Source organism: Tripterygium wilfordii, chromosome 22 (genome assembly GCF_013401445.1).
Source record: "Tripterygium wilfordii isolate XIE 37 chromosome 22, ASM1340144v1, whole genome shotgun sequence".
NCBI classification, from domain to species: Eukaryota; Viridiplantae; Streptophyta; class Magnoliopsida; order Celastrales; family Celastraceae; genus Tripterygium; species Tripterygium wilfordii.
The window spans coordinates 483,779-511,771 of record NC_052253.1 but is presented as its reverse complement, the minus strand read 5'-3'; the positions used below and the strand labels follow the sequence as shown (position 1 = coordinate 511,771).

The window sequence follows — 27,993 nt, the reverse complement described above, 5'->3', positions numbered from 1 at the left end:
CGGAAACCGAACCCCAACGCCTAAAAAGGTACGTTTTGTGAAAAATGTGGCCCATTGTTTTATGACTCTCGGATCCAGTCTATATTGCATGAGAAGGAAAAAGAAGACAGCTTGAGAAGAAAAAAGAAGACAACTTTGTTGACGGATGACGAGGATGCCTGCCGTCGATGCTGCCGTTGTGAAGCGCTATCCGGTGACTACACCTTCTGATATTCGCTCCTCGCTGCACCGGTACGCTCTTCTACTTCTGGAAACATAGAAATTATTGTATGAATAGTTGAATATAATTAACGGATGCTTTCTGAATTCTGATCGCTTATTAGGTTTCTGCGCTTATCGGAATTGACATTGTTTTTCGTCTATCTGTTTCGGCCTTTTGTTCTCCCCCTCCTCTGCCCCCTTCTTTCTGTTTACGGTGGTTAAAATTTGTATTTTGGGAACAGGAATAATTATGCAGTTCGAGAATGGTGCTCTAAACTATCCAGGAACTATAAACCTAGAGGAATAAAGTGCGAAGCTAACTAGATGGTGGGAAGGCTGGCTCTGGGTTGTGCCATCGTGGGATTTTCTACATGGTATCGAAGCAGGTGTGCTCGTCCCCGATGAAAAAGTCCACTCGTTGGGCCTTGGGCTTTGATGCTCAGTCCACGAGTGCGGGGGAGTGTTAAAAAGGTGTTAAAGGGATAAAAATCCCACATCGATTGTTGAGGGGTTTGGTGTCTAGTTTATAAGTTTGCCCAAGTCTTCAACCAATTGTCCAGCCTTTTCCAGGAAGGTGGGCTAGGAACTGCCACGGCCCAATGGGCTGAGATGGTGGGAGGGCTAGCTCTGGGTTGTGCCATCGTGGGATTTTCTACATAACTTGCCAACCAATCCTATATCGTCAATCAACAGACGTTCAAGCGGACCTCGCCAGGAGCTCCATTCCTGGGCTCCTAAAGGTATTTCAATTTCCTTGTTTGTTGTTAAGAATGTTTTTCTCAGTAAAATAGTTGATTTAAGATCTGCTCTGTCCGCTCGAGGATGTTATGTCATTACTAGGAGAGAGGAAATTTACATATACTCTTTTACTAATTCAAAGCATTACTAGTGTCTATATTGTTTATAAGTCTACAGGCTGGACTTTTAGTGCCGTTCAGTATATTTATACCAGTTCATTTTAAACTTTGTGAGTCAAAACAGGTTTCATACTCAATTGGTAAACTTATTAAGTTTTGTAATTGATAGAAAAACTACATTCGCAAGTATTCGCTGCATCGAGCTCATTTTTCAGTGGGAATCAAGATATCCAGTCAGGCACAATTCGATTTTTGGCTGCGCGAGAAAGGTCTAAGATGACTCCTAGAGCATTTAAGGATGTTCCATTCAGGATCCAGTACCCTGTAATAACTGAGAAACCAGAATGGTGGTGGAGGACTTTGGCATGTGTCCCTTATTTGATCGCGTTGCAGATTTCTGATGTAGGGTATTATCTCCAACCCTTCTTAGAGCGCTATGAATTATTCGAAGATTTAATTTATTTCGTCCCAGGAGCAATTGGTAGGTTACCAACCTGGTTCTCCATGGTTTATTGCTACTTTGGATATATTGGACTCGTGAAAAACAAAGATTGGCCTCACTTCTTCAGGTTCCATCTAATGATGGGCATGTTATTGGAAACGGCACTACAGATCTTATGGTATACGTGCAACTTCTTTCCGCTTATACACTACTCCGGCAAGCTTGGGATGCACTTTTGGGCAGGTGTGGGATTCTTTTACATGTTTGTGTTGTTGCAGTGCGTAAAGTGTGCTCTTGGTGGCATGTATGCTCACATCCCTTTCGTGAGTGATGCAGCATATATCCATACTCTGTTCCATATAGGAGGTTTCCAACGACCTTTCTAGGAGTAGTTATATATTCTTTTAAGTTTCAAGCTGTTGCGCTCCATTGAAACCACTATAGCAGCCATTGATAAGACAAAGCTAATAAAGAAATTGTGCATGTAGATGTTGATTGTATTGTGATCCTCCTGGATACAGAGAAATTTTGGCCAATTTTAAAGGATGCTAACTTATGGATGGATGATTCTTGTTTGATTTTTATTTCTGGTAGGTATGTATTATGTGAATGGATGGAAATGGGCATTTTTTTTAATCTTTGGTTATTGATAAGCCATTGTTGCTGGAAATACCCCAATAACTAAAATCATGTTTTGGGAATGATTGAAGCAATAGCTTAGCTTGGAGGTTGGAGCTTCCGCCATACGACACTTCAAAAGAAAATTAATAGGAGTTATTAGCTTCTGTTTTTTTGATAAGCAATAGGAGTTATTGGCTAACTAGCATGAAAGACAAGCTAAGGATCAATAGAGCAAACGACTCGTGAAAGGGAGAAGAAGAAGAATTGGAGTGAACGGAAATGAGGGAGAGTGAGCAGCTTCCAAAACACCCACTTCAACTTATTTTGTTCACTTACAACTTAAATATAAGTGATTTGGATGTCCAAGTACTTCGTCTTCAAGCATAGATAAAAAGGGAAGAAAATTTGATATTCATTGGAGAGTATATAGCAAAAACTTCAATGTGTCATTTTAATCGTTTGGCAATGATTTAGTTTGTTATATTTTCGGACTTAAAGCACATGGTGTCCAAGTTCGAGAGTTTGAACCAAACAGTTGTGATATTTCATTATAGAATCTTAGTTTTGTGGATATATCCCACTTTTGGGCCTCTATTCTCATGAATTTGGATTCGGTTTTACATATGATCAACATGTTGCAGGCTATGCTCGAATGAGTGACTAGGTTAAAAAAATTGTATTTAGGCAAAAACCATAATGTACATGTGTTGACCAAATCTTCCTATGAAAAGGAAAATTAAATGTTTGTGTAGTGACATGGCAAGATCAGAGCCGTCAATACTACTGAAAGTGACCAACTAGAGCGAGTAGCGCTTTCCAGTCTCCATTACCACTCTTTTTGGTAGGTGGTACAAATTTACGACTTTACCAACTTTTAGACCAGTCGTTAATACCAGTAAAAGAAATTGTAGGAACCTTTGCTTCACTTCCTACTTCCCAGTGCTCACAGAGCTATAAATTCTTCATAATAACATCTCGATTTTCAACAATGCATAGTGTTGACCTTATTCTCTAAAGCTGAAACCCAAAACCTTCATTCAACTCGTGATTCGAATTGTATCCCTGAAAATTTGTCGGTAGAGAAACGGGATTTTTTCCCCCTTGTGAACGAAGAGGTCGTAAATTGCTGCTTAGAATGAGACGAAGACCGGCGGATTTTCGCAGGCCGGTGAGGAGGCGGTTCCCGAATGTGATTTGGTGGGCGCTGTTAGGCATTGCGGTTCTGCTGTTTATTGTGATTTTGAGCAAAGATGGACAAATAGAATCTAGACCGGCTATAGCTAAGGTAAGGATCTGTTAATTTATTATCTTTTACGAAGAGGGTGTGCTATGTATGACTGTTGAAATGTTTGTGATGATGAGTGGTAGGAATTTTAGGTTTTGAGCTTTTCTTGAATTGGTGTTTTAGGGGAATTATTGGAATCGAAACAGCATGGTGACTCTGGAATAAATTGATCTGTTCTTTGGCTAATTTCAATGTTAAAAGTTGTTCCCTGATCTGGCATTTTTCTGCAACCCAGTTGCATGTCTCTTGCTACATCTTGGTAATGCATCATAACAGGTTACGTGAGGATTAACATGAATTTCCCTTTCCGTCTGGGATTTCTATGCACTATTTTGACATGCTGCTGCAAAAATTTACTTATGCTAATATCGATGGCACATGTTGGGGGCTTAGGAAGTTTTTTGACTGCTGTCTAGTATCATTGTTGAATAGCCACTAACTGGATCAGTCCCTGTCATTTGCTGTTGCTGACAAAGAATTTCTTTGAAATGATTAATGTTGTCATTATGTTGACGAAGCGGAAGGATTATGTTCAAGGTCTTGAGAGATTATTAGATTCTTTAAATTGGGCTCGTCGTTGTGGAGATTTGGAAAATAAAATTCAGTTTTCTTGCATATTTCCTGATATGTGGTGACTTGTGTTTCCATTTATTCATGCTAACTTACAACATCGCTGAACTGAAAGTTGTTGCTTATGTATTATCCTGCAGAGATCTTACAAGCATGACAGAATCATTGAAGGGCTAAACATTACTGATGAAATGTTGAGTGCCAACTCAGTCACCAGACAAATTAGTGATCAAATTTCTCTTGCTAAAGCTTTTGTTGTGATTGCAAAAGAAAGCAATAACCTTCATTTTGCTTGGGAATTGAGTGCCCAGATCCACAATTCTCAGGTGCTTCTTTCAAGTGCTGCGACTAGACGAACTCCTTTGATGACTTCTGAATCGGAAACTGTGATACGTGATATGGCACTTTTGCTTTACCAAGCCCAGCAATTTCATTATGACAGTGCAACAATAATCATGCGACTAAAAGCCAAGATCCAAGCTCTTGAAGAGCAGATGGGCTCTGTGACTGAGAAGAGTTCAAAGTATGGACAAATAGCTGCTGAAGAAGTCCCAAAAAGTCTATACTGCCTTGGTGTTCGGTTAACATCTAAATGGTTTGGAAACCTCACTCTACAGAGAAAACTCAATGAAAGAAAGCAAATCAGCACAAAGCTTAAAGATAACAGTCTCTATCATTTCTGTGTTTTCTCAGACAACATCCTTGCAACTTCAGTTGTAGTCAATTCAACAGCGTTGAATTCCAAAAATCCTGTGAGGGTTGTTTTTCATCTTGTGACTGATGAAATAAACTATGAAGCAATGAAGGCCTGGTTTTCCATGAACGAGTTTCAAGGAGTGACTATTGATGTTCAAAAGTTCGAGGACTTCAAATGGCTGAATGCTTCCTATGTGCCAGTTCTTAAGCAACTCCAAGACTCTGAAACTCAGAGTTATTACTTTTCTGGAAATAATGATGGCAATCGGACTCCAATCAAATTCCGAAACCCTAAATATCTGTCGATGCTTAATCACTTGAGGTTTTACATTCCTGAAGTGTTTCCTGCGTTAAAGAAGGTGGTATTTCTTGATGATGATGTTGTTGTTCAGAGGGACCTTTCTGGTCTATTTTCCATTGATTTGAATGGCAATGTCAATGGAGCAGTGGAAACCTGCATGGAAACATTCCATAGATATCATAAGTACCTCAATTACTCCCACCCTCTTATACGAGAACATTTTGATCCTGATGCATGTGGTTGGGCATTTGGAATGAATGTTTTTGATTTGGTTGAGTGGAGGAAAATAAATGTAACGGGCATATACCATCATTGGCAGGAAAGGAATGTAGACCGGACATTGTGGAAACTTGGGACTCTGCCACCGGGACTATTGACTTTCCACGGGTTGACAGAACCATTGGACCCCTCATGGCATGTGTTGGGACTGGGCTATACAAACGTTAATCCTCAGTTGATAGAAAAAGGGGCTGTTTTGCATTTCAATGGGAACTCAAAACCATGGTTGAAGATTGGTATTGAGAAGTACAAACCTCTCTGGGAAAAGTATGTTGATTTTTCTCTTCCTTTACTGCAACAATGCAATTTTCATTGATTGTATGACAGAAGTACCATTTCGTCCATGCATCTAGGTGCAGGGGTGTATTCATGCTTTATGATTAATATGCTTGTACAATTTTGTGATATCAAGCGGGTCACTTGCTGTAAAATGGGTATTTTCTGATGGGTCTGTCGTATAAAATATCGACTTACATGAATTACTGCAAGATGATAGCACAGTTTTTTAGTCAGTAAGCTGTTTAACCTACTAATACAACTATTCCCTTGAGCGTACTGGGTTGTATCCATTATTTGGATTCTGTGCTAGGTTTGATTTCAATGAGTTTGTTCTAGAATCAGAGAAATAATAAGAGATGTTATTCTTTTGCTCTTCCGTTACTTGTTCTGTGTAGAAATGTTATTCTTCCTCTATCCAGCAATAGAGAAAGGAGGTCGCTCCCTGTAACCATCATTGCAACCGTTTAGCGGTAGCGACTGTGAAAGGCCTTTCGTATGGCAAAGTAAATGAAATTCGCTCTCATACAACATGTTCTTGGGACAAGCATAAACTTCGGGTCGCCAATGCTAGCGACAGGTAAGACTGGGTTGAAGCCCATGTGAGTAGGGGTCCGGAAGTGGGATAAGCCCACGGAACCAAAATTCCACAAAGAAATTTTTCAACTGATTGGTTCGACCGTTCGAGATCTTGACCTCGGGTACCGTAGACCCAATGTCCGAAGAGAGAATCAATTAAACTATTGCCAAATGGTTAGAGGAACCTAAAACACCTTGATTCATTTTATGAAACCCCTTCACATTTAGCCATTATCAATCATTTACTCTGCCGTTGTGTTAAGCAGTGAAATGACTCTTGAAATATATCTTAGACATATTCTAAAATTCTGATGTCAATCTGAATTTCCTTTTTCCATGAAGGGGAAAGCGTAGCACAACCACAGGGTTGTGTATATCACATCGCATTAACGTTTTAACATTAAAAATGATTTAATTGAGGGCTGTTAACGACTTTTGTAGTATAGAGGTGAGTGTTTACTCCTGTCACGCCAACGACCCCGGTTCGATCCCCGGCAACAGTGATAATTATTTTGTAAAATGACATTAAAACCACTTTCAAAACTGGATAATTATTTTTGTTAGTCCAATCATCCGGGCTTGTTCATTGGGATTTGAGTCCATGACCATCGGTCTACAAATTTACGAACATACTGCCATTGGGCTTTAGGTTTTAGCCCATCAATGAATCCCCATCAAACACGTGAAGGAGGGGAAGTCCAACTCCAAATAGGTCACTAGATGGGGTGGGGTGGGGTCTTTGCAGTGCCACTGTGCCAGTATTTTTTTTGTTCTGCAGCACACCCTACAGCCAAGAAAAGTCTCTCCGGCTAGAGGCATTTCGATGATTGGGGCAGCCGCTCGAGCGACACTGCCTCTGATCGACACTGCCTGACGTCCATCAGCTACAACATTGAGCCATTCTCAATTTGAGGGCTAATCCAACAGACCGGTATGGCATTCAGTCATGTCTGAGACTGCTAACATTCTTCATAAAGTCCGAGGTTTCTGGTATTTCTCTTTATAACTTGTAAATTCTGTGAAACATCATGTGAATGGTAAATTCAACTATATGGAAATGAAAGGCTTCATCGTTTTACATCAAGAACCAACAACCACCTATAGACACACCAATTTACACTTGTGGTTGTGTCCACCTGACTACCTTTCACCTTTTGTCATGAACACTGCTTTTTCCGAGATTCTTCAGATAACAATGTCTGGACCAATTCTTGCAACCTCTCAGCACCAGGACCTGGATTGAACACTGAATCGTTTCCACGGGCAGAGCATGGATCTGATCCACCGTTGGTGCTCCCTATACACCATGCCCCAAGTGGGAAACGGAGGGTACGGCCTAGAAGCTCTTTATCAATTTTGTCTAAAACAGGATCGTCCTTTGCAAACTTACGAGCAAACGGGGCTTTGCTTTTTACCATTTTGTCATAGTCTTTCATTGTCAGCGATGCAGGATGCTGCTTAGGAGGATTATCCCAAGCAATGTAGTGAAGATCGTGGCTTATTGCAGTGGTCCGGTATTCTTCATTGTTGCATATAACAGTGTGGAAATAGCCTTCTGGAGAAGATACAAAATTTGTGTAATACATTAGAATAGTGCGGGGAAGGTTATCCCATCCCATTATACAGTACTCAACGAAGGATCGAGTTAGCATTACCCATGCTGAACCTGTACAACAGAGGAAAACATGGATCAAGTTTGAAATGAGTTAGTAATTTATGCATAATTATGCGGTTTGAAGAGTTCAAAGGAATTCGGAGATAATAGAGAAGAGGTATGTCAAATGAATCAAATGTCCGCATAAGAAAATATAACTGGCATGTAAGCAAATTTGAGTAACACAAGATAATCCTTTGCCTATGACCAATTGAAGTAAATGACCAATCTTTCCTCTCCCGTACAGGTTCTTTAACACTGCAATCTTATTAGCAACGTCTTCAGCATTTATCTAAATCGATGATGCAATTGCATTGACACAAACCAACTAGCACAGTAGCACATTTGACTTTTGGCAACAAGAAGTTAAAATTGAACTGGAATTACGTATTTTATAATATTTGAAGGCCGGAGAGACAGAGTTACCTGTAAACAACTTGAAAGACGTGGGAAGTGATCGGCGTTGAGTAGTCCAAGAGAGGTCAGATTTTTTAGACAAGTAAAGGCCAGGATCAATAATGATTGGTTTTGCTCTTTGATTCCTGATCAATAGGGCAGAGCATTATAGCAATCGTAAACCATCTTATCAAAGAGAGAAGGATCCCCGCAGAGAAAGTATACAAATTTTTATTTACCCTACTTACAATTTCCACCCAGTAAAGTGTATATGTTCAATGAAGTTGAGATTTCTGGACAAATTTGAGAAAACGTGAAGCAAATCTGCGCAACAAAAAATAAATTAGAGATTTTGATCTTAAGTATAAGTTAACAAAAAAAAGGATGAATACTTCGTTATGCCTCGAAATTCTCGCTTATAATGCGGATTATTAACGCACATATGGCAATACGGCATACGCAGACAATTGAAATGTATGCAGATATCACAATCTCTGTTATTTTCAGATGAACCTCAGCATGAAAAGCGTAAATCCAACTCAATATAAATAGCAAAAATTTACGCCAAAACATGAAAGCACAGATTTTCTGTCCAAATTTCAACAAAACTTGGTCTTTTGGAATGAAATGTTCTATGGAGCACGGGGCACAGGGAATCCCGTGTGAATCGGCAAGAACCACCTTGCAAGGCTAAATACTCCTGGGTCAACAATAGACTGCTATCCTCATGCACAACTGATAGTTTATACTAATAAAGCTATTCTTTCACATTATGGGCAACCTTTCTCGTAAGCTATCATCCAAGTGAGAGCTTTGACCTAACCACATAACTTGAATTGTATTCATACTGCAATGATAAGGGCTCTCAGAAGGATATCATACCAGGGTGAAACTACAAACTGCATGAGAAACGGTTAAATCCAAGTGCTACACTCATCTGTGCAAAGAGTCACATACCAAAATCCATTTTTACGCCCTAGTACAAATTTTAGAAGCAATAAGATAGTCCAAATACCGCTGTCACCCTTCTTCGACTAAATATCAAAAACCTAGGTAACTCAGACTCATTAGTCTATATAAACAATTTTAACAAGAGCAAACAAATCGTTCAAATATCTTTCCTTGAAAAAACAGCAGTTATTAGAATTTAAGTGACTCCAATCAGCATTTTTAAAAGTTAATGTCAAAAACTAGCCATGCTAATGTCCACCAGCAACATAAAGGTTTTGATATCTCCAGCCAAGGAGTGCAAACAAGTTATGTCGAAATCTAGCCATGCTGATGTTTAGGTCAATCTACAATCTAGCCTCTCTCGTAAAGTTCGAGTTTATTATAATGTGCAGGAACGTCATTACTAAAGATGTTTGGGCCGTTTTGAGGCATATCAAAATTAACCCATATATGTTTTTGTTTTCTAATGTCACAAAGTCTCACTGAAATCTACTCATCAACAAACGAACAAAAAAATCATGCAAAAACACAAAAGCAATGAAGGAAACAACATTGAATATGAAACAGGTAAATAGTTCCTGCACTAAGCCACTAACCATCTTGTGTCATAAGAGGATAATCTGAAGCACTGAGATTAATGAACCAGTCCCACTCCACGTTCTCCCTCAACATGATTGCAATCGCTTGTAGTGTACAAGCAATCATTGTGGGGCCCTTATACGTCACCAAATTGGATTGTGCCATAACGCGCACATTACTTACTTCGTCGAATGTTGCGTCACTCTTCACATATTGGGTCATTTCCAACCTTTCACGAGCTGGAGCCTCAAGATCCAGATGCAGAATATACTGATTTCTGGGATGATAAATTGCCTGTAAGGTCCTCATCATTCTCCGACTATCACCCTTTGTTCCTGATATAAGATAAGCTATTCTAGGTGCTCCTGATTTGGAATACCTACTCGTGTTCAAAGATTTATTTATATCCATTTCTACAAAGTACTCACTAGAATCATCTGCTCTCCCAAATGGAATTCTGTCCAACGATAACTGATCTCCACCATAAGGAGAGGTAAATAGACCAAAAAAGGCTGAGAACAACAGAGTAATAGATATGAGTAAACTCGTAAAGAATGGAATCATCCATCTTCTATCACTGAAAAACCTTGTTGTGTGGGAATTGGCATATTTTCTCATACTCGTTAATGGGTGCTTCGTCGACATCAGTTTCATATACTTTCCTCTCAATCCTAAAAGAACTTGAAATTCCCTAAATCAGCTAGTAGTCCCAGATATGGTGAGGCACAAAACGAAAGACAAAGAAGCAAGGAGGTCCGATAACAGAACCAAAGACACCGTCTCAAATATATGAATATCATCTACAATGAGACCTGATAAAACATGGATTTGGAACAGAAGTTCATAAAAGTTAAAGGATTGTATATACCAATACCATGACAACACATATTTCCTAAACAAAGAGCAGAAATAGCAAAAGCAATGAATGGAACAAGCTTGATATTTGTGAGCAAGCCTTGAAAGGCACTCAATTCAGCTACTAAAAGCAGACTTCAATGCACAAAAAGGAAAAACTTTAAAGTTCATTAAATCACAGTAGCTGTTAAAAACACAAATTCAGATTTCCACAAGCGTTTAACTATAAAGCGGCTTTTTACTCTAAACTGCCACAGATCTAATCAATTCAAGCGAACCCAATTGAAGTGTGTGAGTTTCAAAAAACTCCTCTTTGATTTCGAACCTAAAACAGGTAATAGAAATGCTTACTGGAATAAAGACTTGACAGCGAAGAGCCGGAGAGAAAGAAGAGCCTTTACATCGAAAGATTCAAAGGCTAAGCTCGATGGGATTCTAATAGTATAAAAAATAATTGATAGAAAGCTAGGGCACCAAGAAGGCCGAGACAGAAAATGGGACCGAACAGTATCAATGGCCGATGAAGCTTTGGTATTGCTTTAATTGTTGGCAAAACATAACAAAAACATGATTTTAATGATGTTTTCTATGTTTAAGTTAAGATTATGGCTCAACCAAGGAATGTAGTTCCCAGGCGCTTACCTTGCGCGTGTGTAACACTACTTAATTGAGGATAGGGTTGTTTATTAATGGAGTAGTTCGAGCTCGAGCTCGACATTCGAATTCGAATAAGTTTGAGCTCGAACCTAGCTCACGTTAAAAAATAGTTTCGAATCTATTTCGAACTCGACCATGCTGATAATTAGTTCGAGAGCTCACGAGCTTAGCTGGTTAGATATATTTGTAACGATTGAAATTTCACATCCATCAAGTAAAATATAGCTTAGTGGTTTATAAAAAAAATTCAACTCCTTTCACATAGTAGATTGTTTTCATGGGTCTAAATACCAATGATAACAATTAATGAATAATAAATCTATGCAAAGCGAACAATAACTTCAATAAAAAATTTCTATTTCCACTTTTATAGGTACATATGTTAATAAATGCAAAATCAGTCATGCGCCAGCGCGAGTGGAGATTCGGACAAACTCAATTTAAAACGGCAAAAATTATTATTTGAAGTTCTGTGAACTTTGAACTTTGAAGCTTGTTACGTCGGTTTACTGTACTTTTGAGTCTCCACTATGACAAATACGCGTCGAATAAGACACCATAGCGGAAACCCCACTACCAGCCCACATATTCTGCTATGAATAATGAGTATTGACAGGGAGTTTGTGGACCATTGATTTTAACAACATGACATCTATTTGATTATAGGTGGGATTTTTTTTACACTCAAATTTTCGTCATTTTTGTTTTTGATCAGGCAATTTTCATCCTTACTAGGAGAGCGGATCACCCAACCTCACTTGTCAAAAAAACATGCCATCCATTATTTTGTATAGTATATATATCAAAAAATATTTAACTAATAAAAGTGACAAGGAATTGATAAAAGAAAGGGAAATAGTAGAATAATGTAGGCCAAGAATGACCCATTTTAACTTTAAGAATCCCAACTGATTGCTGGCCTCACGATGAGCCTAGTTGCCTGGAGTCTAGATTAGATTTTATGCAATTGGGAGTCTAGTTGGAGGACCCAAAGCCCATGGGCCTTTTGCCTAGAAATACAAGCCCATTGGGCTTTCCGGTAATTTGAGTGCTTCTATAGTATATAAATTTTCCACTTTGGTTGGACTGTTTGGATGTTTTCAATTAGCTTTTTTATGTTCAAATTCAAGCCTAAACTTGGGATTTAGGGGCTCTCAAATTCCTCAAGAATTTGAGAGTCTCCAATTCCAATCTAATGGTTCTAAATTATGCCATGTGTCATCATCTTAAGGCCATGAATCAATTAGTTTTAAAAGTGAATCTCTTAACCAAATAGAGGTGTTATCAGACAAATCTGGTTTTTTGTGTTGCTGGTTGTAATCGACGGTGGGGTGAGATGGTGCAACCATCGAGTGCGACTCTCTGACTGAGGGAGGATCTAGGGAGTGTAACTCGCCGATTGTAGAACCATTGGATTGAGGGATTTGGGAGGAAGGGAAGAGCAGGGAGGGGAGGGGGAGCGAAGGGAACAGAGGGGGAGGGAGACTATTTTTTCCTCTCCCATGTTTGGATAGATAAAAAAAAGAAAGAAATAAAATTTGTTTAATTTACTAATTTATCCGTATTTTTATGTTAAAATATTATGTACAAGGGTAAAATAGATATTTAACTTAAAAATTACTTAATTAGTAATCTCTTCCCTCCAAATGACTCCATTTTGGAGAGAAAGAATGTTAACAAAAATTTAATAAAATATTCCTCCCAAATCCTCTCAAATCCCTCCCCTTAATTTTTAATAAACTATCCAAACAAGGGAATTGGAAGGAAACTCTATTTCCCGTCCTTTTCATTCCTTCCAAATCCCTCAATCCAAACACACTCTAAAGGTTAAAGCGAAGAAAAAAGACACCGTGACTGATCTGAGCAGAGCCATGGTTGATGGTATGACGAAAGACAATAATATACCAAATTTTTATTTTTTTAATAATTTTCCTATGATAATGACAGAATTACCCCTCCAATGAGATGATGATATGTGTCACCATACAGACTGAGGAGGGAGGGATCAAATTGGGGACTGGGGAGCATCTCGGCCAACCAAGATGCATGTCACCTCGATATGGCCTAGCAAGCATAACTTCGGGAACTCCATGTGACAAAACACATCGGGTTCAATAAGCATTAATTATCGCACATGAAGAAAATCTATAAGAGATCTATAGGGGGATTCACCCCCATAAATCTCTTCGCAATTAAGAACAATCAATTATTCTAGACTCATATAAAAGGGGATCTCCGTCAAAGTAAATCTCTTTCGCATCCTCATTTTTCACTGTTAACTAAAGAGAGAGTTGTAAGCACCGAGTTATCTTAAATTCTCAATAGCCCATTGTCAATAGAACTAACTTGAGCATCGAAACATCTCCTAAAATATATATTGGAGATCTCAAAGCTCACGTTTTCTCCTTAAAGATATAGAGTAACCACATCATGATTTCCGATTTGATTACCTGATACATTCGCAAAACCTAACAACCAGACAACCAAACAGTCCGATTTTGCACATGATCACCCCTCATTTTATTTTATTTTATTTTTTTAAGGGAAGGGACATTTGCGAAAACAACAAAAATTTAATAGGTTTTTTTAATAACAATTTCCCCTAAAAGTTTCAGATACTAACAAAAGCTGACATGGACTGCACCATTCACGTACTTATCACTCACAGTCTGATTCGCATAAATCATTGGATTTTGTGCAAATCACACATGCTTAACATTTCGCACACGCAATCGAAGTAAACGTTAACGCACTTTTTTTTTTTTTTGTTCTTCCCTTGATTAACTTTAAATAGTTGTGGAATCACACCGTCGTACCCATATAAAAGGATCATATTGATAGGAGCGGAGAGTGTGAAAGTGTAGGGGCCGTAGACGACTAGTTGCTAATTAGGTGGTACAAGTCGATTGAAAGGAGGTGAATGCGTTAGGCAGCCAGCGATGGCGACAACTTTGTGATTGCGGTTGAAGATTTGTTGTTGGCTATGTTAGTTGAACCTCTAGGGGGTGGTTTTGTCTTTATTAGCTTTAAAATTCAAGCTTCACGATTTCCATACGGTCTCATCATTGAGATTTTACAGATGAATACGTGTCTTAGTTGTTAGATATTACCTGTTCAATCCTTGAAAATATCCTCTCCACACAAATATCCTCTCTACATATTAGGTGAGTATAAAGTTTGACTATAACTTGCATATCCCTGACCTTGTTTGCCTTTTTTTTTTATGATAACCGAAAACGATGTTATGCAATTATACAAATTTTCTCTTTAAACATTCAATATGAGTCTAAATTTAGATTCATTATGAGAGTGTTGTGCACTGGAGTTTACATTTTTATTTTAAACTCTTCATTGGATTCTAATATATATTGATATATATTTGTAAAGAAAGACTTTGTCACTCACTGCAAGACAAAAATCAATAATAAAGTTGGTGGCCAAACAAACAAATTTATATCAAGAGAAGTAAACAAATGAAACTGTCAAAAGACTATATATAAATAGATATCTCTAGTGTATATTTCAATTTTCAACTTTGTAGGCCAACTATATATTAATAAACTGAAATATGTCATTTTAAATCAATGATGATAGAGTAATGCCATGTTAAGGAATAAATTATCAATTCAAATCAGATAATAAATTGTTATCATGAATTTATTCGTGAGATATTCATATATTAATAGAGAATATAACGATTATAAAACCTCTGTAATTTTGTTTGTGATATTATTTTTTGTTAGAAATTAAATTATTTGATATAACAAGCCTGTAAACTTGACATTTGAGACCCTCCCGCCCCCACTTTTTTTTTTTTCTTCTCCTTTTGGTCTAGGAGGTTTTTTTGACCGTTTAAGACTTGTGCACGAGTGTTGGATTTTTTAAAATTCATTTTATGTTGTTTTCTTCAAAATTTATCAATTTTTAAAAATAAAAAACAGGGAAGTGCTGAAATATTTGTATTCAGCAACTTGTAGTGCTATGCTAGCTTATAGCATGTGCATGAACGCAAATAAATACACATGCCGTGATTTGGGATTAAAACTCTTTTTGTAATATGCCATCGTAGAGGCAATGTAGTACAGCTAGCTCCCAATGGTTTCCAACTGGTAATGGTGGTTATTAATGTTTGACAGAAACAAAAACAAAAGTGTTTGGCGGAGTTTATTTTTGGCATTTTCATGAAATCCATGGATCTTTGGTTTAAAATCTATCGTCAACATTTTTGAACTACATTCACTGGTAAAATGCCATCAAATACTATAAGCCCATGTGGATAAACTTCAAAGAATGCAGTGTACGAGTCCACAGAATTTATTCCGTGGAAGTGGGACCAAAGGGTCCTGGATTGGAGAGATTCACGAGATTTACACAAAAAAAATAAAGGGACAGAACTGGGAGATGGATATATATATATATATATATATAGTAAATGAGTCATTGGTTGAGTGGCAATGACTTTGCATGTCCCTGACTGAGGTCATGGGTTCTAGTCTCACCTCCTCCGAATATTTACAAGGAAGTGTGTGGGCTTCGTCTGCCCTTACGTGGGCTTGATAGTTTGCCCCTGCGTGGGCTTGATTTGTGCCTCCTGCGTGGGGCCTGTTGAATATTTACAAGGAGGTGTGTGGGCTTCGTCTGCCCCTACGTGGGCTTGATTTGTGCCTCCTGCGTGGGGCCTGTTGACACCTGTACTTTCATAGGCTTGATCTGGTGGTGTGTCGTATATTGTGTTTGTACTTGTACTAAAAAAAAAAAAATATATATATATATATATATATATACACACACATATATTCACAAAATATTAGGCAATCAAGTTGCTGGCCTGCCCATTGCAACAACATAATAGGGCATGCCCTGCTTGCACAAAGCATGCTCTTCTGCAACATTAAGTATTTAATCAGTGTGCATGTCATGACCAGATCAATGTCTGTGATTTGTTTCGGATTTGTGGACTCCAAAATGGCAGACATGCATGAGGTCTTTCGAATATAATGTTCAGGTTCTTATTTCCATGCCCTACCAGACACACACAGTGTAATGATTTCTTTCACAGTGCAAGGTAAAAACTATAGTCTCATGCATATATACCTTGGAAAAGTCAAATCAATAAGAGATCTGGCTTGATGTCTTAAAACAGGTTTTAGTCCTCACTTCACTTGCCACCAATTTGCAAGACTTGTTGTACTGATTGATATACATGAGATTGCCTTTCATTGGGGGAACCAACAGAAAAGGTTAATTCGTAATTGGTTATCTGTTGTTTATGTTCCATGATGACTGGCAACCAAATTATGTACGTTCGTGACCACTAGAAGCTGAAAGTTTGTTTTCTTAACTGAAAATCGTATCATACAAGTTTGTCATTTGAACATTCGATATAAATCTAAACTCATATCATCAAGCCTACACATTGTCACATACACAAGTTTCTCACATGATGACATGATAAATTAGGCTCAATCCTAGCAAATGACCACAAGGATATTATTCTAAAATATAATCGAACTCAATATCTCATAAGTCCATACAGTTTGACACCATAGAAATTCACTACTAAAAGCTGGATATGCTAGAGAGGGAGTGGGAGAAACTACTTGGATGATAACTTAGTTGTTGAATTTCTCTGGGGCCGGACTGTATAGACTCAGGAGGTCCCCAGTTTAATTCCTATTGGGAAGCAATTCCTTGTGGCCACGCATTGGGTTTAGACTCGTATTAGATGTCAAAATGGCGCAAACTTGTATCGTATAATTATCGTTCTCGGTTAAAAAGAGAGAGGAGAATAGAGAGAGAAGCAATGATTAACAGAAGTAATAAGGATCTCAGTAAATGAGATCTCAATAATCAATCATGCCCCTTGATTGATGTACATCTAATTTTATGGATCCCTACACTTACATCAATCAGTGATCAAGGTTGATTATTAGGATCCCTAATATTTTTGAATGATTAATGCTGTAGTGTAATCATGTGATTATTGTGGTCTGCATATTAAGAACAAAAAAAAATCGCTGCTGTTTGTCTTAAATTAATGCTTTTATTCATTTGGTATAAAGAAAAGCTAGCATTTTAGATATTTGTCTAATTGTCTCCTCTAAATTATTCATTATATGTGTAAAGAAGCTTTTCCATTATTTTACAAAGGTATACATTATACATGGACTGATAGCTTTGATAAAGCGCAATGCCCTATTGGTTCACTTCTTATCAGCTGTCTGAAGTCTGAACCCACATCATCATGTATAACGCACGTCAACCTATAAGAATACATATATTGTCCACTAATTTGGTTCAAATTAAACTGGTGTGTTTTGCTGCACATCAGTCTTACGGATCCTAATATTTTTTTTGTCTCAATTCTTCCAAATGTTGAGATGAACGTACGCGATTTCATATGAATCATGTGAGACATATGACACGCAAGATTTTACATGAATCGTGTGCGTTCATCTAAATATTTGAGATAATTAAGATAAAAAACACTAGAATTCTTAAAATTTCGTTCTGTGTGAGTTGGTAGGACTTTTGTACGTTTGACACTTTTACTATTCTTTATGTTACAACCTTGATGCATTCTGCATTTCAATCACAAAAGTAAACAGGCTAACAAGACTTCTCTTATCTACGTTTATTATTGTGTCAAGAAACTTAACTTATTAAAAACGATTTAGTCACCTAAAAAATCCGATGAAAGAGTTATGTAAAAAGGTCCAAGTTTTAATGCACAAGGATGTTCATACCCAAAGTTGCCATTGCATTTTTTACACTAGTCAGCCTTTTGACACCTTGATTATAACTGTGGTTGGATCCCGGTTAATTCTATCTCCGTTCAGTTTCACATTGAGTTGAGGCTCAACTTATCTGTCAATAGATTGTGTGCGCGAAGAATCAGTCATATGTTCTCTCCATATCCCTTCATTTGCATCAAGAACATATAAGATGCAGTGGTTCCGACAGCCATTCGCGCGATCAGCTTGGCAGATATAGAGTAGGTGGGTTTTCACCGCCGATGGTGAAACGGCAGATGTAGGACTGCCTTCGCCGAAAACTGTGCAAATCCTAGATTTTTGTCGAAGTGAGAAATTAAAGTACAGTCTTTTAAATAATAATAAAAGAAGAGTATTGGGGATTGAACAGTTTTCAATATAAAACCTCGTTTGCTTCCCATGAGAGCGATTTTCCCATAAAACCCAAGAGGCCCATATTTTTTGGTTTTAGTTTTGTTGCCCCTCTCTCTGCAATTTACTTCTCTCTCATGTCATGTCATGCAGCAAAGCAAAGGCATAGTATTATTATAGAGCATACAGTGATACAGAGAGGCCCTTTTTAACCCAATAACACGCCTCCCTCTCTTCCCTCACCCCACGACATTTGTTTCGCTTCGCCAGCTCATTCATTCACTACCTTCCTTCCAAAACAAACCCCATCGACCAACAACACCCAACACCAGATCTCTGTGAGATGCGCACTTCTTGAGCCTCTCTATATTCGTATCTCATCCCTTTTGACTTTCTCGGTAATTCCCAGAAATCAAAATCCGTCCTTTCTTGATCTGTTTGGCTGTTGATATTCTGGGTTTTTTTGGGTTTCTTTCGGCGATACCAGAGTGGGTGGGATTTTTGGTTAAGGAGGAGATTAGGAATGGCGAATGGGGTAGAGAGCGAGAGGGGTATGGCGATGTTTAGCGATGAAGAGGTGAGCGAGATAAGTGGGGTCAAGAGAGGTGGAGATTATATTGAAGTGACGTGTGGGTGTACCAGCCACAGGTACGGCGATGCTGCTGGCAGGCTTAGGGTTTTTATCAATGGTGATCTCGAAATCACCTGCGAATGCACCCCTGGTTGCAATGAAGGTCGCTCTCGTTCTTTTTCTCTCCGTCGTCGTCTCTCCTGGAGAGATGGGTTTATAGTTTATATTTTATTTTATTTTATTTTTTTTGCATGTTCAATGTGTTTTGACTTTAAAATGCCGTCATTGCCAGTTTTTTTTCGGTCCGTGCTATGGAGAGTATTGGCAAGTTGCGCGCTGTATTTTGGTTCTTTTGTTAACAGTTAACGTGTACATTGTTTTGTCCCAGCGAGTCAGCTTTTCTTGATATCAAGCAGCCACAAAATGCAGCTATGTTTTTGGTTATTCCTAGTCCGCTAGTGTCCGCTAGAGTCGCAGTGGTACAACCTAAAGGTCCGTTAGGCCTGCTGCGGGAGTCTTGTATACAAGATTTGCTTACCTTTTACCTGGCTGGATAGGGCCTGGTTCATATTGAACCATGCTTTGTCTACGATTGAGGACATCATATGAGGGGAGTTTCGTGAATGATATCTACATTGTTTCCATTAGTGAGTTTCACTTTTGGTAATCACATTTCTCGGGGTTCTGCTCTTTCCTAAGACAGAGTAAGGTTGATGTGGAATCTGATTGTTTGTGTATTTGATGGGTGTTATTTATGGATATGTTGTCGCAGGTTTGGTTGCAGAAGCTTTTCTTTGAATTTCCCTGTAGGCACATTCATGGAATCACGGTTGACATTACAAGAGAACTATGCTTTTAGGCTGAGGATATTTACTCACTGGGATCAAGGCGTCAAGCTCCAACCTCCCATGTTAATGGACAAGCTAGCTATTGTTTGTTTATATAGTTTGATGTGCTTCATTATTTCTTTCTGTGGGCGGCTTCAGTGCATATATGTGTTTTTATTTACATGATGCAACAGTTGTGTCAACTGGTGAACAATCCTTCTTTACTTCTGCTTATGTTCCATGTCGTTATACTGTCAGAATTATATGCTAAGGTTCCATGTTGTTGGTATCAAGTTTACAGTGATGTCGAGCAAACGAATGCTCCTGCTGTATGACTATGAATGTGTTCACCTTAGAATGATTGTGTTTTCTCTCCTCGTACTCTGTCTGAAATTATCTGATGAATAATTGTCTTGTGCATGTGATTAGAGCATATTGCTGCACTGTTCAGATCCTTCTCATCTTATTGCATGTTTCTTATCACATCATTGTAGTCCTTTAATTGTATGGGCAAATTTGTTAGATTTCACACTTTCAGTCATCTCACTCATGATTTTTCAATGACCAGACAAGCTGAGCCCTGCCGCATTTGAGAAGCATTCTGGAAGAGAGACAGCAAGAAAGTGGAAGAACAATGTCTGGGTCATCGTTAACGGGGAGAAAGTTGCATTATCAAAGACTGTGTTGCTCAAGTACTACAATCAATCATCAAAAAGTGCTCATGGGTCACACAGATCTCAGAATGGACGGGCTTCTCATCGTGATGAATTTGTCCGTTGTTCTACATGTAACAAGGAACGCAGGTTTCGATTGCGGACTAAAGAGGAATGTAGGATTCACCATGATGCTTTAGCAGAAGAAAACTGGAAATGTTCCCATTCGCCTTATGACAAGTATGTTCTCCCCTTCCATGGAATGCATTTTGATTTTATGAGTTCAAGTCCGTTTTAAAAGTGATTCTTTATGATATTTTATGTCTTGAGTATCTAAATTTGCTCCTTTACCGTTCAATATACCATTTTATAAATCAAACTATATAGTTTTTAAGTGATTCTTTATGATATTTTATGTCTTGAGTATCTAAATTTGCTCCTCTACCGTTCAATATACCATTTTATAAATCAAACTATATAGTTTTTCCTGTGGCGGAGAAATTTCAGAAACAAGGACTATTAATTGCTCTCTTATGCTGGTGAACTTTTGAAGGAACATGCAAATTCTCTTGGACCTCACATTGCATTGTTTCATTGGTAAAAGTGAATGGAGATCATTTTTGTTTTATTAGTCATAAGCTCTTTTATATAAGACAAATTCTTTTGAAAGGGCTTGAAATTTATTTTTTTTGAATCCATTCTCTCAAAAAAGAAAGGCATTAAGCAGACAGGAAAGTAAGCAGAGTCTCGTGTATAGTTGTATGTCCAGTGTTCTTTATATGTTCTTCCCTGTCACTAGTTACCGAGTGAAAGACCTGCGAAGAGCATTGCGAGAGCAATTAATAGTCAATGCTTGCTTAATGATATATTGTATGGAATTCTTTTAATGCTTAATGATGCTGCATTGGTCTTATTAGTGAACAAGAATGAAAAAGCCTGTTTGTCATCTAAATGTTTTCTCTGCTCATATAACTGCCTTTAAAAGTGATTCAAAGGTGCAGTGTGCATGCTTTCTCTGCTTATATGAAGTTTTTTTTTCCCTGTCATCATTTTAATATATGGATGCATTTCATTTACAAATATGGATATAAACTTGGTATGGAATTGGATAATGTCAATGCTTGCTTTCGATGATTCAGGATTACTTGCGATGATGAAGAAGAGCGAGCAAGTCGAAGGGTGTACAGAGGGTGCACCCGTTCACCTACGTGCAAGGGTTGCACTTCCTGTGTATGCTTTGGGTGTGAGATCTGTCGTTTTTCAGACTGCAGCTGTCAGACTTGTGTGGATTTTACAAGGAATGCGAAAGCTTAGTGTCCAAGACCATTGATTTGATCCTGATTCGCCCTTCGCTACCTTAACGGCACCCAACAGGAAAAAGAAAAGAACATTGCTTCATTTATCCGCCTCCCCACATCTGATATAAGTCTTCCAGTATATTTATTTCCTTATGTAAAACTTGAATTTACAGTCCATGAGTTGAGCATTGGCTATTATACTCAAGTCGACTGATATTCATATTTCAAATGCAGTTATTTATTGCCTCAACAACTCTTTATCTGTGTCCGATATTTTCCAGTTGTTTTTAGTGTTAGTCAAATACATGTCATTCTAGTTTGATGGCCAAGTTGGGGAAGCACAGAACAGCCTAGGAGGACCTGAACTGTCAATGCCGTCACTTATTTTTAGTAACCGGGGAAGCTCTTAGTATCAGAGGAAACGCAATATGCCCTTTAGACAGTAGTAATCAGCCCGTCACTTTGATTGGTCATAACCACGAAATGAAAAAGCTGATTGCTCTGGAATTCATGGTTATAGCTCCAACAATTATCCAATAATGTTCGTCCCTTAAGCATGTTTCAAGCCATGGAGAACAAGCCCTCTCATATCATATCTTTTGAAGTTTTAAAAAACTGCTGGTATGGTTCTGTCAATTCCAGTCCAATGCTTACGGAACTGTAAAAGGCTTCTTACACAGCCTCCTTGTCAAGGAAGAACACCTATGGCAAGGATGATTCTACTCTCAATTAAACCATCGGCTATTGAGACTTGAGCCATTAGTTGGATATCAAGGGTCGTCTATGAATAACTTGGGCACCCAAATTCAAATCCCATTGAAGCGGCCGAAACGCAACACCGAGGTGAAATCTAAACACAGTACAAAAATAGTAAAACGAGGATAAAAATGTCCAAAAATAGTAATTTGACCCAAAATAACGTGGGATTAGCAGCAAAACTTCTACTCTTGACGATCACGTCAAAACAAATTACCCTCAGTCAAATTTTGCGTAATTCCAAACTCGTGACCGTTTGATCCTCCTACTACGGCATAAGCAACTATTTTCAGCCGATTATATTTTTTCCACTTTGTTACAAGCTCAGCAGAAATCAACATTAGGATGTTCAAAACATAATTGAAATCCTAAATGAAGTTTAATTTATCATAATACAAAACGAATCGCTGCAACATTTATCTGTAACATCGAAGAACAGATCCACAGAAAGTACAAACAATAGCTCTCCGTGACTTCCAATAAAACGGCACATGACAAAATCTCGTCGCTGTTTTCATATCCGCCACGCTTGCTCCGCCGCCACACCTTGCGCACAACCCCGCCGCCGGCTTGGTCCTCCGCATCTTCCGCCTCTGATCAACCAGAAAACAGAAGCACGCCATTGTCGTTTCCGACTTCTTTGGTTCTTGTAGTTTGAGGGACCGAAGGCCGGGGCCTTGGTTTTATAAGCGCTAGTAGTAGTAGTTAAAGATTGACCAACTTTGAGCGTGGTAATTGGTTAGGGAGCGGTGGGAGACGTTCGGGGTTTAATCAAAGCGAGTAGTGTCTTTTATTTATGAGATGGTCCTGCGATTTTATTGCACCTGTGAAAGACAGTTGGGGCTTGGGGGTGCGATGTTACATGGGAAGGCGATGAAGGTAAAATCTAGAGCGTACACGTGGAAATGGATAGAACGTTTGACCTAGTTATGGGTGTCAAATTTTAAGGGTCTCTAGCATTATCCTTACTCAAGAGATAATGCTTGAGACCCCTAAAAGTGACCTCCAAAAGACCTCATTTAATGTGGAGTGTTGGATATGAAGTGGATCCTACATGTGTGTTTTTAATCAATGATTATTTTAATGCGGACAATGCTAGAAACCCCAAAATTTAAATTCCCCACACATGTAAGACCCACTTCATATCTAACACTTCATATTAAATGAGGGCATTTTGAGATCACTTTTTAAGGATTTTAAGCATTACACTTTTAATGTCACATAGATTTAAGAAACTTTTACAACCTAAATTAGGTTCTCTAGCATTGTCCTTACTCAGGCATGAGGATGGGCTCTAGGATTGCTTCAAAGTTCAAACGAGGAGTGCTGGTGGTGGTGGTTCACAGATCCAATTTATGAAGAACAAAAGTAAGTTTGAAACTTTTGGGGCACGTGGGATCCACTTGATTTCCAATCCCTGAGACCGACTTCAGAATCATGTGATTCTTATGAATTATGATCAAGCGATCACCCGATGGTTAAAAGGACAGAACCTCCAAATACGCGTTTCACAATCACAGTAACAGTTCTCTCAATTTGAGGGTCTCTCTCGCTTTGGCATCTCCTATCCTCCAATCAATCGAGCGATCTTCGTTTCCTCTCCTCTTCTCCCCGTTTCTGGAGAATGAAGCCTCCCTCGGAGTCTCTAGATACTTCAGCGGACCATTGCCGCTGAAGCCGCCGAGAAATGGAAAGCATTATCCGCAGGATCGCCTACGACCTCGGTTTTAGAAACCTCGTCAAATTTTGCGATTCGGATGTTTCCAGGACCTGCCGTTTTCGTTTTCTTGCCAGAGCCTTGCAGAACGGAGCGATTAGGCTCTACGTTTAGTCGAGGAAGACGTTGGAAGGTACAAACAGTTAGGGAAAAAATTCGTGCAAAACGTCTGTGTCTTAAATCCCTACTAAGTAACTTGAAATCGAAGATTTTCAATATCCGTTGATTTTCAAATTACTAAAGCAAGGGTAATATGCCTATAATAGCTCAGAATAATTCATTGGTAGCTACGCTGAACTCAGGTTCTTATAGATGATTTACTTTTGTTTTCATTCTTTTGCCTACTTGAGTATTAATTTTGATTAGGTTTAGCGCACTGGTTAATTACATAAGTGGAATAACTTCATATGCTGTAATTATTCGAGCCATGGATGAGCACTTCAGAAACGGAGGGCTCTTCCTTCAGGATTATATTTGCGTCTTTATGTTTATAGCTCACTTTTTTCTTTAGTTATTGTTGATTCTGTCGAACTTGTAGGCATACAATGATGTTCTCTTAGTAAGCTTTAAGTTGCATTTTCAATAGAATGTGTATACATCGGGGTGTATGTATGCCAATTATATGCATTCCTCCTTAGCATGCTGTTATTCTTTGTGCACCAGGGAATTGTTGAGGGAGGCTAGCAAACATCAGTGAGGATGAATGACTATCTGCCTGTGAGGTGACCGGTTATCTTAGCTTTTTTGTAGTCTGATTGCTTATGTTTTTGTGACGTTATAACATGCATTTCCATGTATCTATATGGCTTGTGGGGACAAGATTTAGATGTCCTGTCAGTTGGCAGTAAATGTGTGTGAGGGGTTGATGGGATGTGATTTCTTTGTCTGAGCAAAATGTGCCTTTAAACTAGAATTAGATTCAACTTAGGCTGTGACTGACTTACCTTTTCAGTCGGTCATTGCATAATCAGGATAAGAGTCCTATGGTTCAATATCCTTGAACTAAAAGTACTCTGTGATTGTTGCACTTTTCTTTAATAAAATGCTAAACCAAATGAAATTTTTTATCAACATTTAAGCCTACCACTAGAAAATGAAGCATATGGGATTGACAATCCTTTGTGAAGCTTACTAAATTGCCTTGGTTGAGATGGCACAAGGTACATGATCACGTATACTAAATGGATTATTTATGCCATGCGCCTATTTTGATTATGTTTACTGAGCTTAGTTTGTACCTGAAAGCAAGAATGTATGAAAACGTTCTATACATTGTTGATATTCCAATGTAATTTCTCCGAAAACCTTTAGGGATTTTTGTTGATCTTTCTATTAGAATTTTCTTATAACGCTTCATTGTGAAATTTTATTATGTATCTACTGGCATTCAATGTATTTCATCAATTTGAAATAGAATTTTCCGATACTTTTCATTGTGAAATTTTATTACTTATTTTGACATTCAATGAATTTCATCAATTTGATGTACTCTTTAAGTTTTATGTTGTCTAGTTTTCGTGCCCTGTTTTTTTTTTTTTTTTTTTTTTAATTTTATACATATTTATAGATTCTCTTTAGCTATTTCCAGAAATTCTCTGGTGTGTTATGCAGAAAATATGAGATTTCTCCACTCAAGGAATGTTCTTAGATCGGTAACCATGACTTTTCTTTTAGACTTTTTTTTTCTGTAAAAGATGTGAAAGCTCAATAAATCTGTGTTAGTATTTTGAATTACTTGATTTGGGTGAATCAGGGGCTATCTGTACCTTTTTAGTTCACATGTTTATCTTATGACATCATCTTATTAATATTTTGCCTCATCTTCTTAACCATGGAGAATTTACATATGTGCTCGATTGGACTTTCTTACTTCTTTAGCAGATCAATTTTTTTTCTCTTATCTTTAATTGTCCATTCCTCCTGGTTTATATGTTAGGTTTACAGTATGTCACTCGTAAAGTGTAGAAGTTAAGTTGAAGAGTAGTTCAGTCTGTGCAGGGAATGTAAAACTAATTTTTAGAATTCCCAAAGTTTATGCAAAGCCTATCATTCTAATTTTCAAATTAAAGTACGTGAGTAGAAATGTTTTCTGTTAGTGCTCTGTAAAAAATATTTTCTCAACCAAGGAACTTGATTGCAATATTAGTTGTGCCAGGTTGAACTTGGCTCATTAATGTTGCATCTACCAAAGGATAACCTTGCAATTAGAGGGGCTTGCTGGATTTCAGAGATAGAATATCCGCTTACTGTATGTAATTGTTTTGTTAATTTGCATATCCCACTCTTTTTTGGTAAGCAATGTATCCCACATTACATTAGTTGATGATCATTTTCACCTCTTTTGCTTCAAACATGACTGTGAATCCGAAAACATAGCCTGAGCATACAAGTATATTTTATATAGCGCTCAAATGTTCTTAGAATTAAAGGACTTTTGAACTTAAATCATTGCTCCGTTTGAGGACGTTTGCTTGAAAGGGGAATTTTAGTTTCAAACCTACTGTCCTAGATCCAATAATCACACATTACGCTGCTACCTTATTACAGTTCAGGTACCTGTTACAGAAGGTTATAGCTGATTTGATAATTTGGGATTTCTAGTCAATTTTTTTTTTTAAGTGACAAAACAAAAGAATATATTAGATAGACACCGGGGGTGCCACCTGATTGCAGCAGACAGGAGGACTGGTCCCAAGAAATAAGGTGTATGATCAAAAACTTTTGTAGGAAAAAGATATTTAGTTCAACATCAACCTAAATAATTTGTCCTGCTATTTTGTTTTCCCATTAAGAGTGTTGGCGGGTATGTTAAAGTAGTTGATGGTTAAAGATTTTTGTACTGACTTCTGGTTCAGTGCTCTATTTTTTCCTTTAAATTGAATCAAAACAATTGTTTGCAATATTGCAATGCTGTTTTCCATTGAAGAAGTAAGTGTTAACAATGGTTATGTTGGTTGGAATGACAAAGTTGTTTGATGGCTAGAATGATAGTGTCAATATTTAATCTATTCAGAATGTTCAATAGCTTTCTGATGGTTTTATGCTAGAAGAGATCTTCATCAATTCTGGTCCGACAAAAGCGCTGTTTATGCTAGAATAAAACCCCTGAATGCATACCGCAGAGTTTTCATAGTAGCCACTTTTAATAATGGGAATGGAGGCTACATTTACCTACTGCATCTTAAGATTATATCCGAATACTGTACAATTGTGATCCTATTTAGATCTCATGAAATCTATTTTGTGTCTTTAATTGCCTTAGTTGGCTTTAGTTTGGTGCCTCTGCAAGCTGTGGCCCCAATCTGCAATGGTTTAGTGTCACATAGTTCATCGGTGGTGATATGTAACCACTGGGAAGTAGATACTTGGTTTCATAAGTACTGATGTTCTTTCCTTTCCTTATTCTCGAGTACAGTACTTGTTTGACTGCTGAACAATTCACAGTGCCTTGTGTTTTCAACTTTATGTTAATTAATCTTCATTTTTCTTTGTAGAACCTGGGTGGCATTCGACTTGGCTCTTCAAACCTCTTTGAGTGAGTAAAATACTGCAACTTTGACATTTCATATTCTCCTTTCCTTTTCTTTTTGGTGCCAGGGTGGTTGGTGTCCAAGGGGGGCATCAATCATCATCAACCCTCTAATATTTTTTTAAATCAATTCAAATTCTTCTCTGCATTTTTTTTGAATACATTTAAACATTCAATGACAGCTGCAGGGAAATTAGAAAAAAGATGAGCTGATGTTTGTGAAATATCAGTAGTGTGAAAAGGTTAGATTAATACTTCTCGTTATTCTTTGGGACTTGCTTGCCATAAATGATCATGGAATAAGGGTTCATTAATTGTC

General features: G+C 38.0%; 5 protein-coding genes and 1 long non-coding RNA gene across 8 annotated transcripts; 4 read left to right on the top strand and 2 right to left on the bottom strand.

Annotated features, from left to right (window-relative positions):
* Positions 1 to 11: 11 nt before the first annotated feature.
* Positions 12 to 2,118, top strand: LOC119992104 (protein TIC 20-IV, chloroplastic-like). Its single transcript, XM_038838729.1, has 4 exons — positions 12 to 231; positions 444 to 518; positions 859 to 941; positions 1,228 to 2,118. The coding sequence occupies exons 1-4, from the start codon at positions 146 to 148 to the stop codon at positions 1,884 to 1,886; spliced, it is 903 nt and encodes a 300-aa protein (XP_038694657.1). The 5' UTR covers positions 12 to 145; the 3' UTR covers positions 1,887 to 2,118.
* An 878-nt stretch (positions 2,119 to 2,996) lies between these two features.
* On the top strand, positions 2,997 to 5,907 carry LOC119990690 (probable galacturonosyltransferase 10). The gene is made up of 2 exons (XM_038836746.1): positions 2,997 to 3,406; positions 4,117 to 5,907. Exons 1-2 carry the CDS (start codon positions 3,257 to 3,259, stop codon positions 5,566 to 5,568), a joined length of 1,602 nt encoding a protein of 533 aa, XP_038692674.1. The 5' UTR covers positions 2,997 to 3,256; the 3' UTR covers positions 5,569 to 5,907.
* A 1,168-nt stretch (positions 5,908 to 7,075) lies between these two features.
* Positions 7,076 to 11,097, bottom strand: LOC119991717 (beta-glucuronosyltransferase GlcAT14A-like). Of its 3 annotated transcripts, none has more exons than XM_038838133.1 (5): positions 10,894 to 11,097; positions 9,705 to 10,499; positions 8,406 to 8,481; positions 8,188 to 8,303; positions 7,076 to 7,773 (listed from the first exon to the last, which is right to left on the bottom strand). In XM_038838133.1, exons 2-5 carry the CDS (start codon positions 10,339 to 10,341, stop codon positions 7,265 to 7,267), a joined length of 1,338 nt encoding a protein of 445 aa, XP_038694061.1. In that variant the 5' UTR covers positions 10,342 to 10,499; positions 10,894 to 11,097; the 3' UTR covers positions 7,076 to 7,264. The 3 variants fall into 3 exon arrangements, with proteins under 3 accessions (XP_038694061.1, XP_038694062.1, XP_038694060.1); XM_038838134.1 differs by having other exon boundaries at positions 9,705 to 10,199; positions 10,894 to 11,095; XM_038838132.1 differs by having other exon boundaries at positions 9,705 to 11,097.
* A 7,311-nt stretch (positions 11,098 to 18,408) lies between these two features.
* Positions 18,409 to 21,932, top strand: LOC119991958 (protein ULTRAPETALA 1-like). The gene is made up of 3 exons (XM_038838519.1): positions 18,409 to 19,057; positions 20,290 to 20,614; positions 21,514 to 21,932. Exons 1-3 carry the CDS (start codon positions 18,847 to 18,849, stop codon positions 21,686 to 21,688), a joined length of 711 nt encoding a protein of 236 aa, XP_038694447.1. The 5' UTR covers positions 18,409 to 18,846; the 3' UTR covers positions 21,689 to 21,932.
* A 618-nt stretch (positions 21,933 to 22,550) lies between these two features.
* LOC119992248 lies at positions 22,551 to 23,231 on the bottom strand. Its single transcript, XM_038838939.1, has one exon. It carries the CDS (start codon positions 23,049 to 23,051, stop codon positions 22,845 to 22,847), a length of 207 nt encoding a protein of 68 aa, XP_038694867.1. The 5' UTR covers positions 23,052 to 23,231; the 3' UTR covers positions 22,551 to 22,844.
* A 504-nt stretch (positions 23,232 to 23,735) lies between these two features.
* Positions 23,736 to 27,988, top strand: LOC119990886. Its single transcript, XR_005466096.1, has 3 exons — positions 23,736 to 24,278; positions 24,809 to 24,867; positions 27,640 to 27,988. It is a non-coding gene; the product is annotated as an uncharacterized LOC119990886 (long non-coding RNA).
* The last annotated feature ends 5 nt before the right edge of the window (positions 27,989 to 27,993 follow it).

Bases quoted from the DNA above. Each gene is read 5' to 3' on its own strand.
- LOC119992104 (XM_038838729.1), top strand. From the start codon at position 146: ATGACGAGGATGCCTGCCGTCGATGCTGCCGTTGTGAAGCGCTATCCG. The intron at 232-443 runs GTACGCTCTTCT...TTTTGGGAACAG, and splicing joins ATTCGCTCCTCGCTGCACCG to GAATAATTATGCAGTTCGAG. The intron at 519-858 runs TAACTAGATGGT...GGATTTTCTACA, and splicing joins AGAGGAATAAAGTGCGAAGC to TAACTTGCCAACCAATCCTA.
- LOC119990690 (XM_038836746.1), top strand. From the start codon at position 3,257: ATGAGACGAAGACCGGCGGATTTTCGCAGGCCGGTGAGGAGGCGGTTC. The intron at 3,407-4,116 runs GTAAGGATCTGT...ATTATCCTGCAG, and splicing joins CTAGACCGGCTATAGCTAAG to AGATCTTACAAGCATGACAG.
- LOC119991717 (XM_038838132.1), bottom strand. From the start codon at position 10,341: ATGAAACTGATGTCGACGAAGCACCCATTAACGAGTATGAGAAAATAT. The intron at 8,482-9,704 runs GTTAGTGGCTTA...TTTGTTGCGCAG, and splicing joins TCCTCTTATGACACAAGATG to ATTTGCTTCACGTTTTCTCA. The intron at 7,774-8,187 runs GTAACTCTGTCT...TCTGTTGTACAG, and splicing joins GTCTTTCAAGTTGTTTACAG to GTTCAGCATGGGTAATGCTA.
- LOC119991958 (XM_038838519.1), top strand. From the start codon at position 18,847: ATGGCGAATGGGGTAGAGAGCGAGAGGGGTATGGCGATGTTTAGCGAT. The intron at 19,058-20,289 runs GTCGCTCTCGTT...TTCAATGACCAG, and splicing joins CACCCCTGGTTGCAATGAAG to ACAAGCTGAGCCCTGCCGCA. The intron at 20,615-21,513 runs GTATGTTCTCCC...TCGATGATTCAG, and splicing joins TCCCATTCGCCTTATGACAA to GATTACTTGCGATGATGAAG.
- LOC119992248 (XM_038838939.1), bottom strand. From the start codon at position 23,051: ATGGCGTGCTTCTGTTTTCTGGTTGATCAGAGGCGGAAGATGCGGAGG.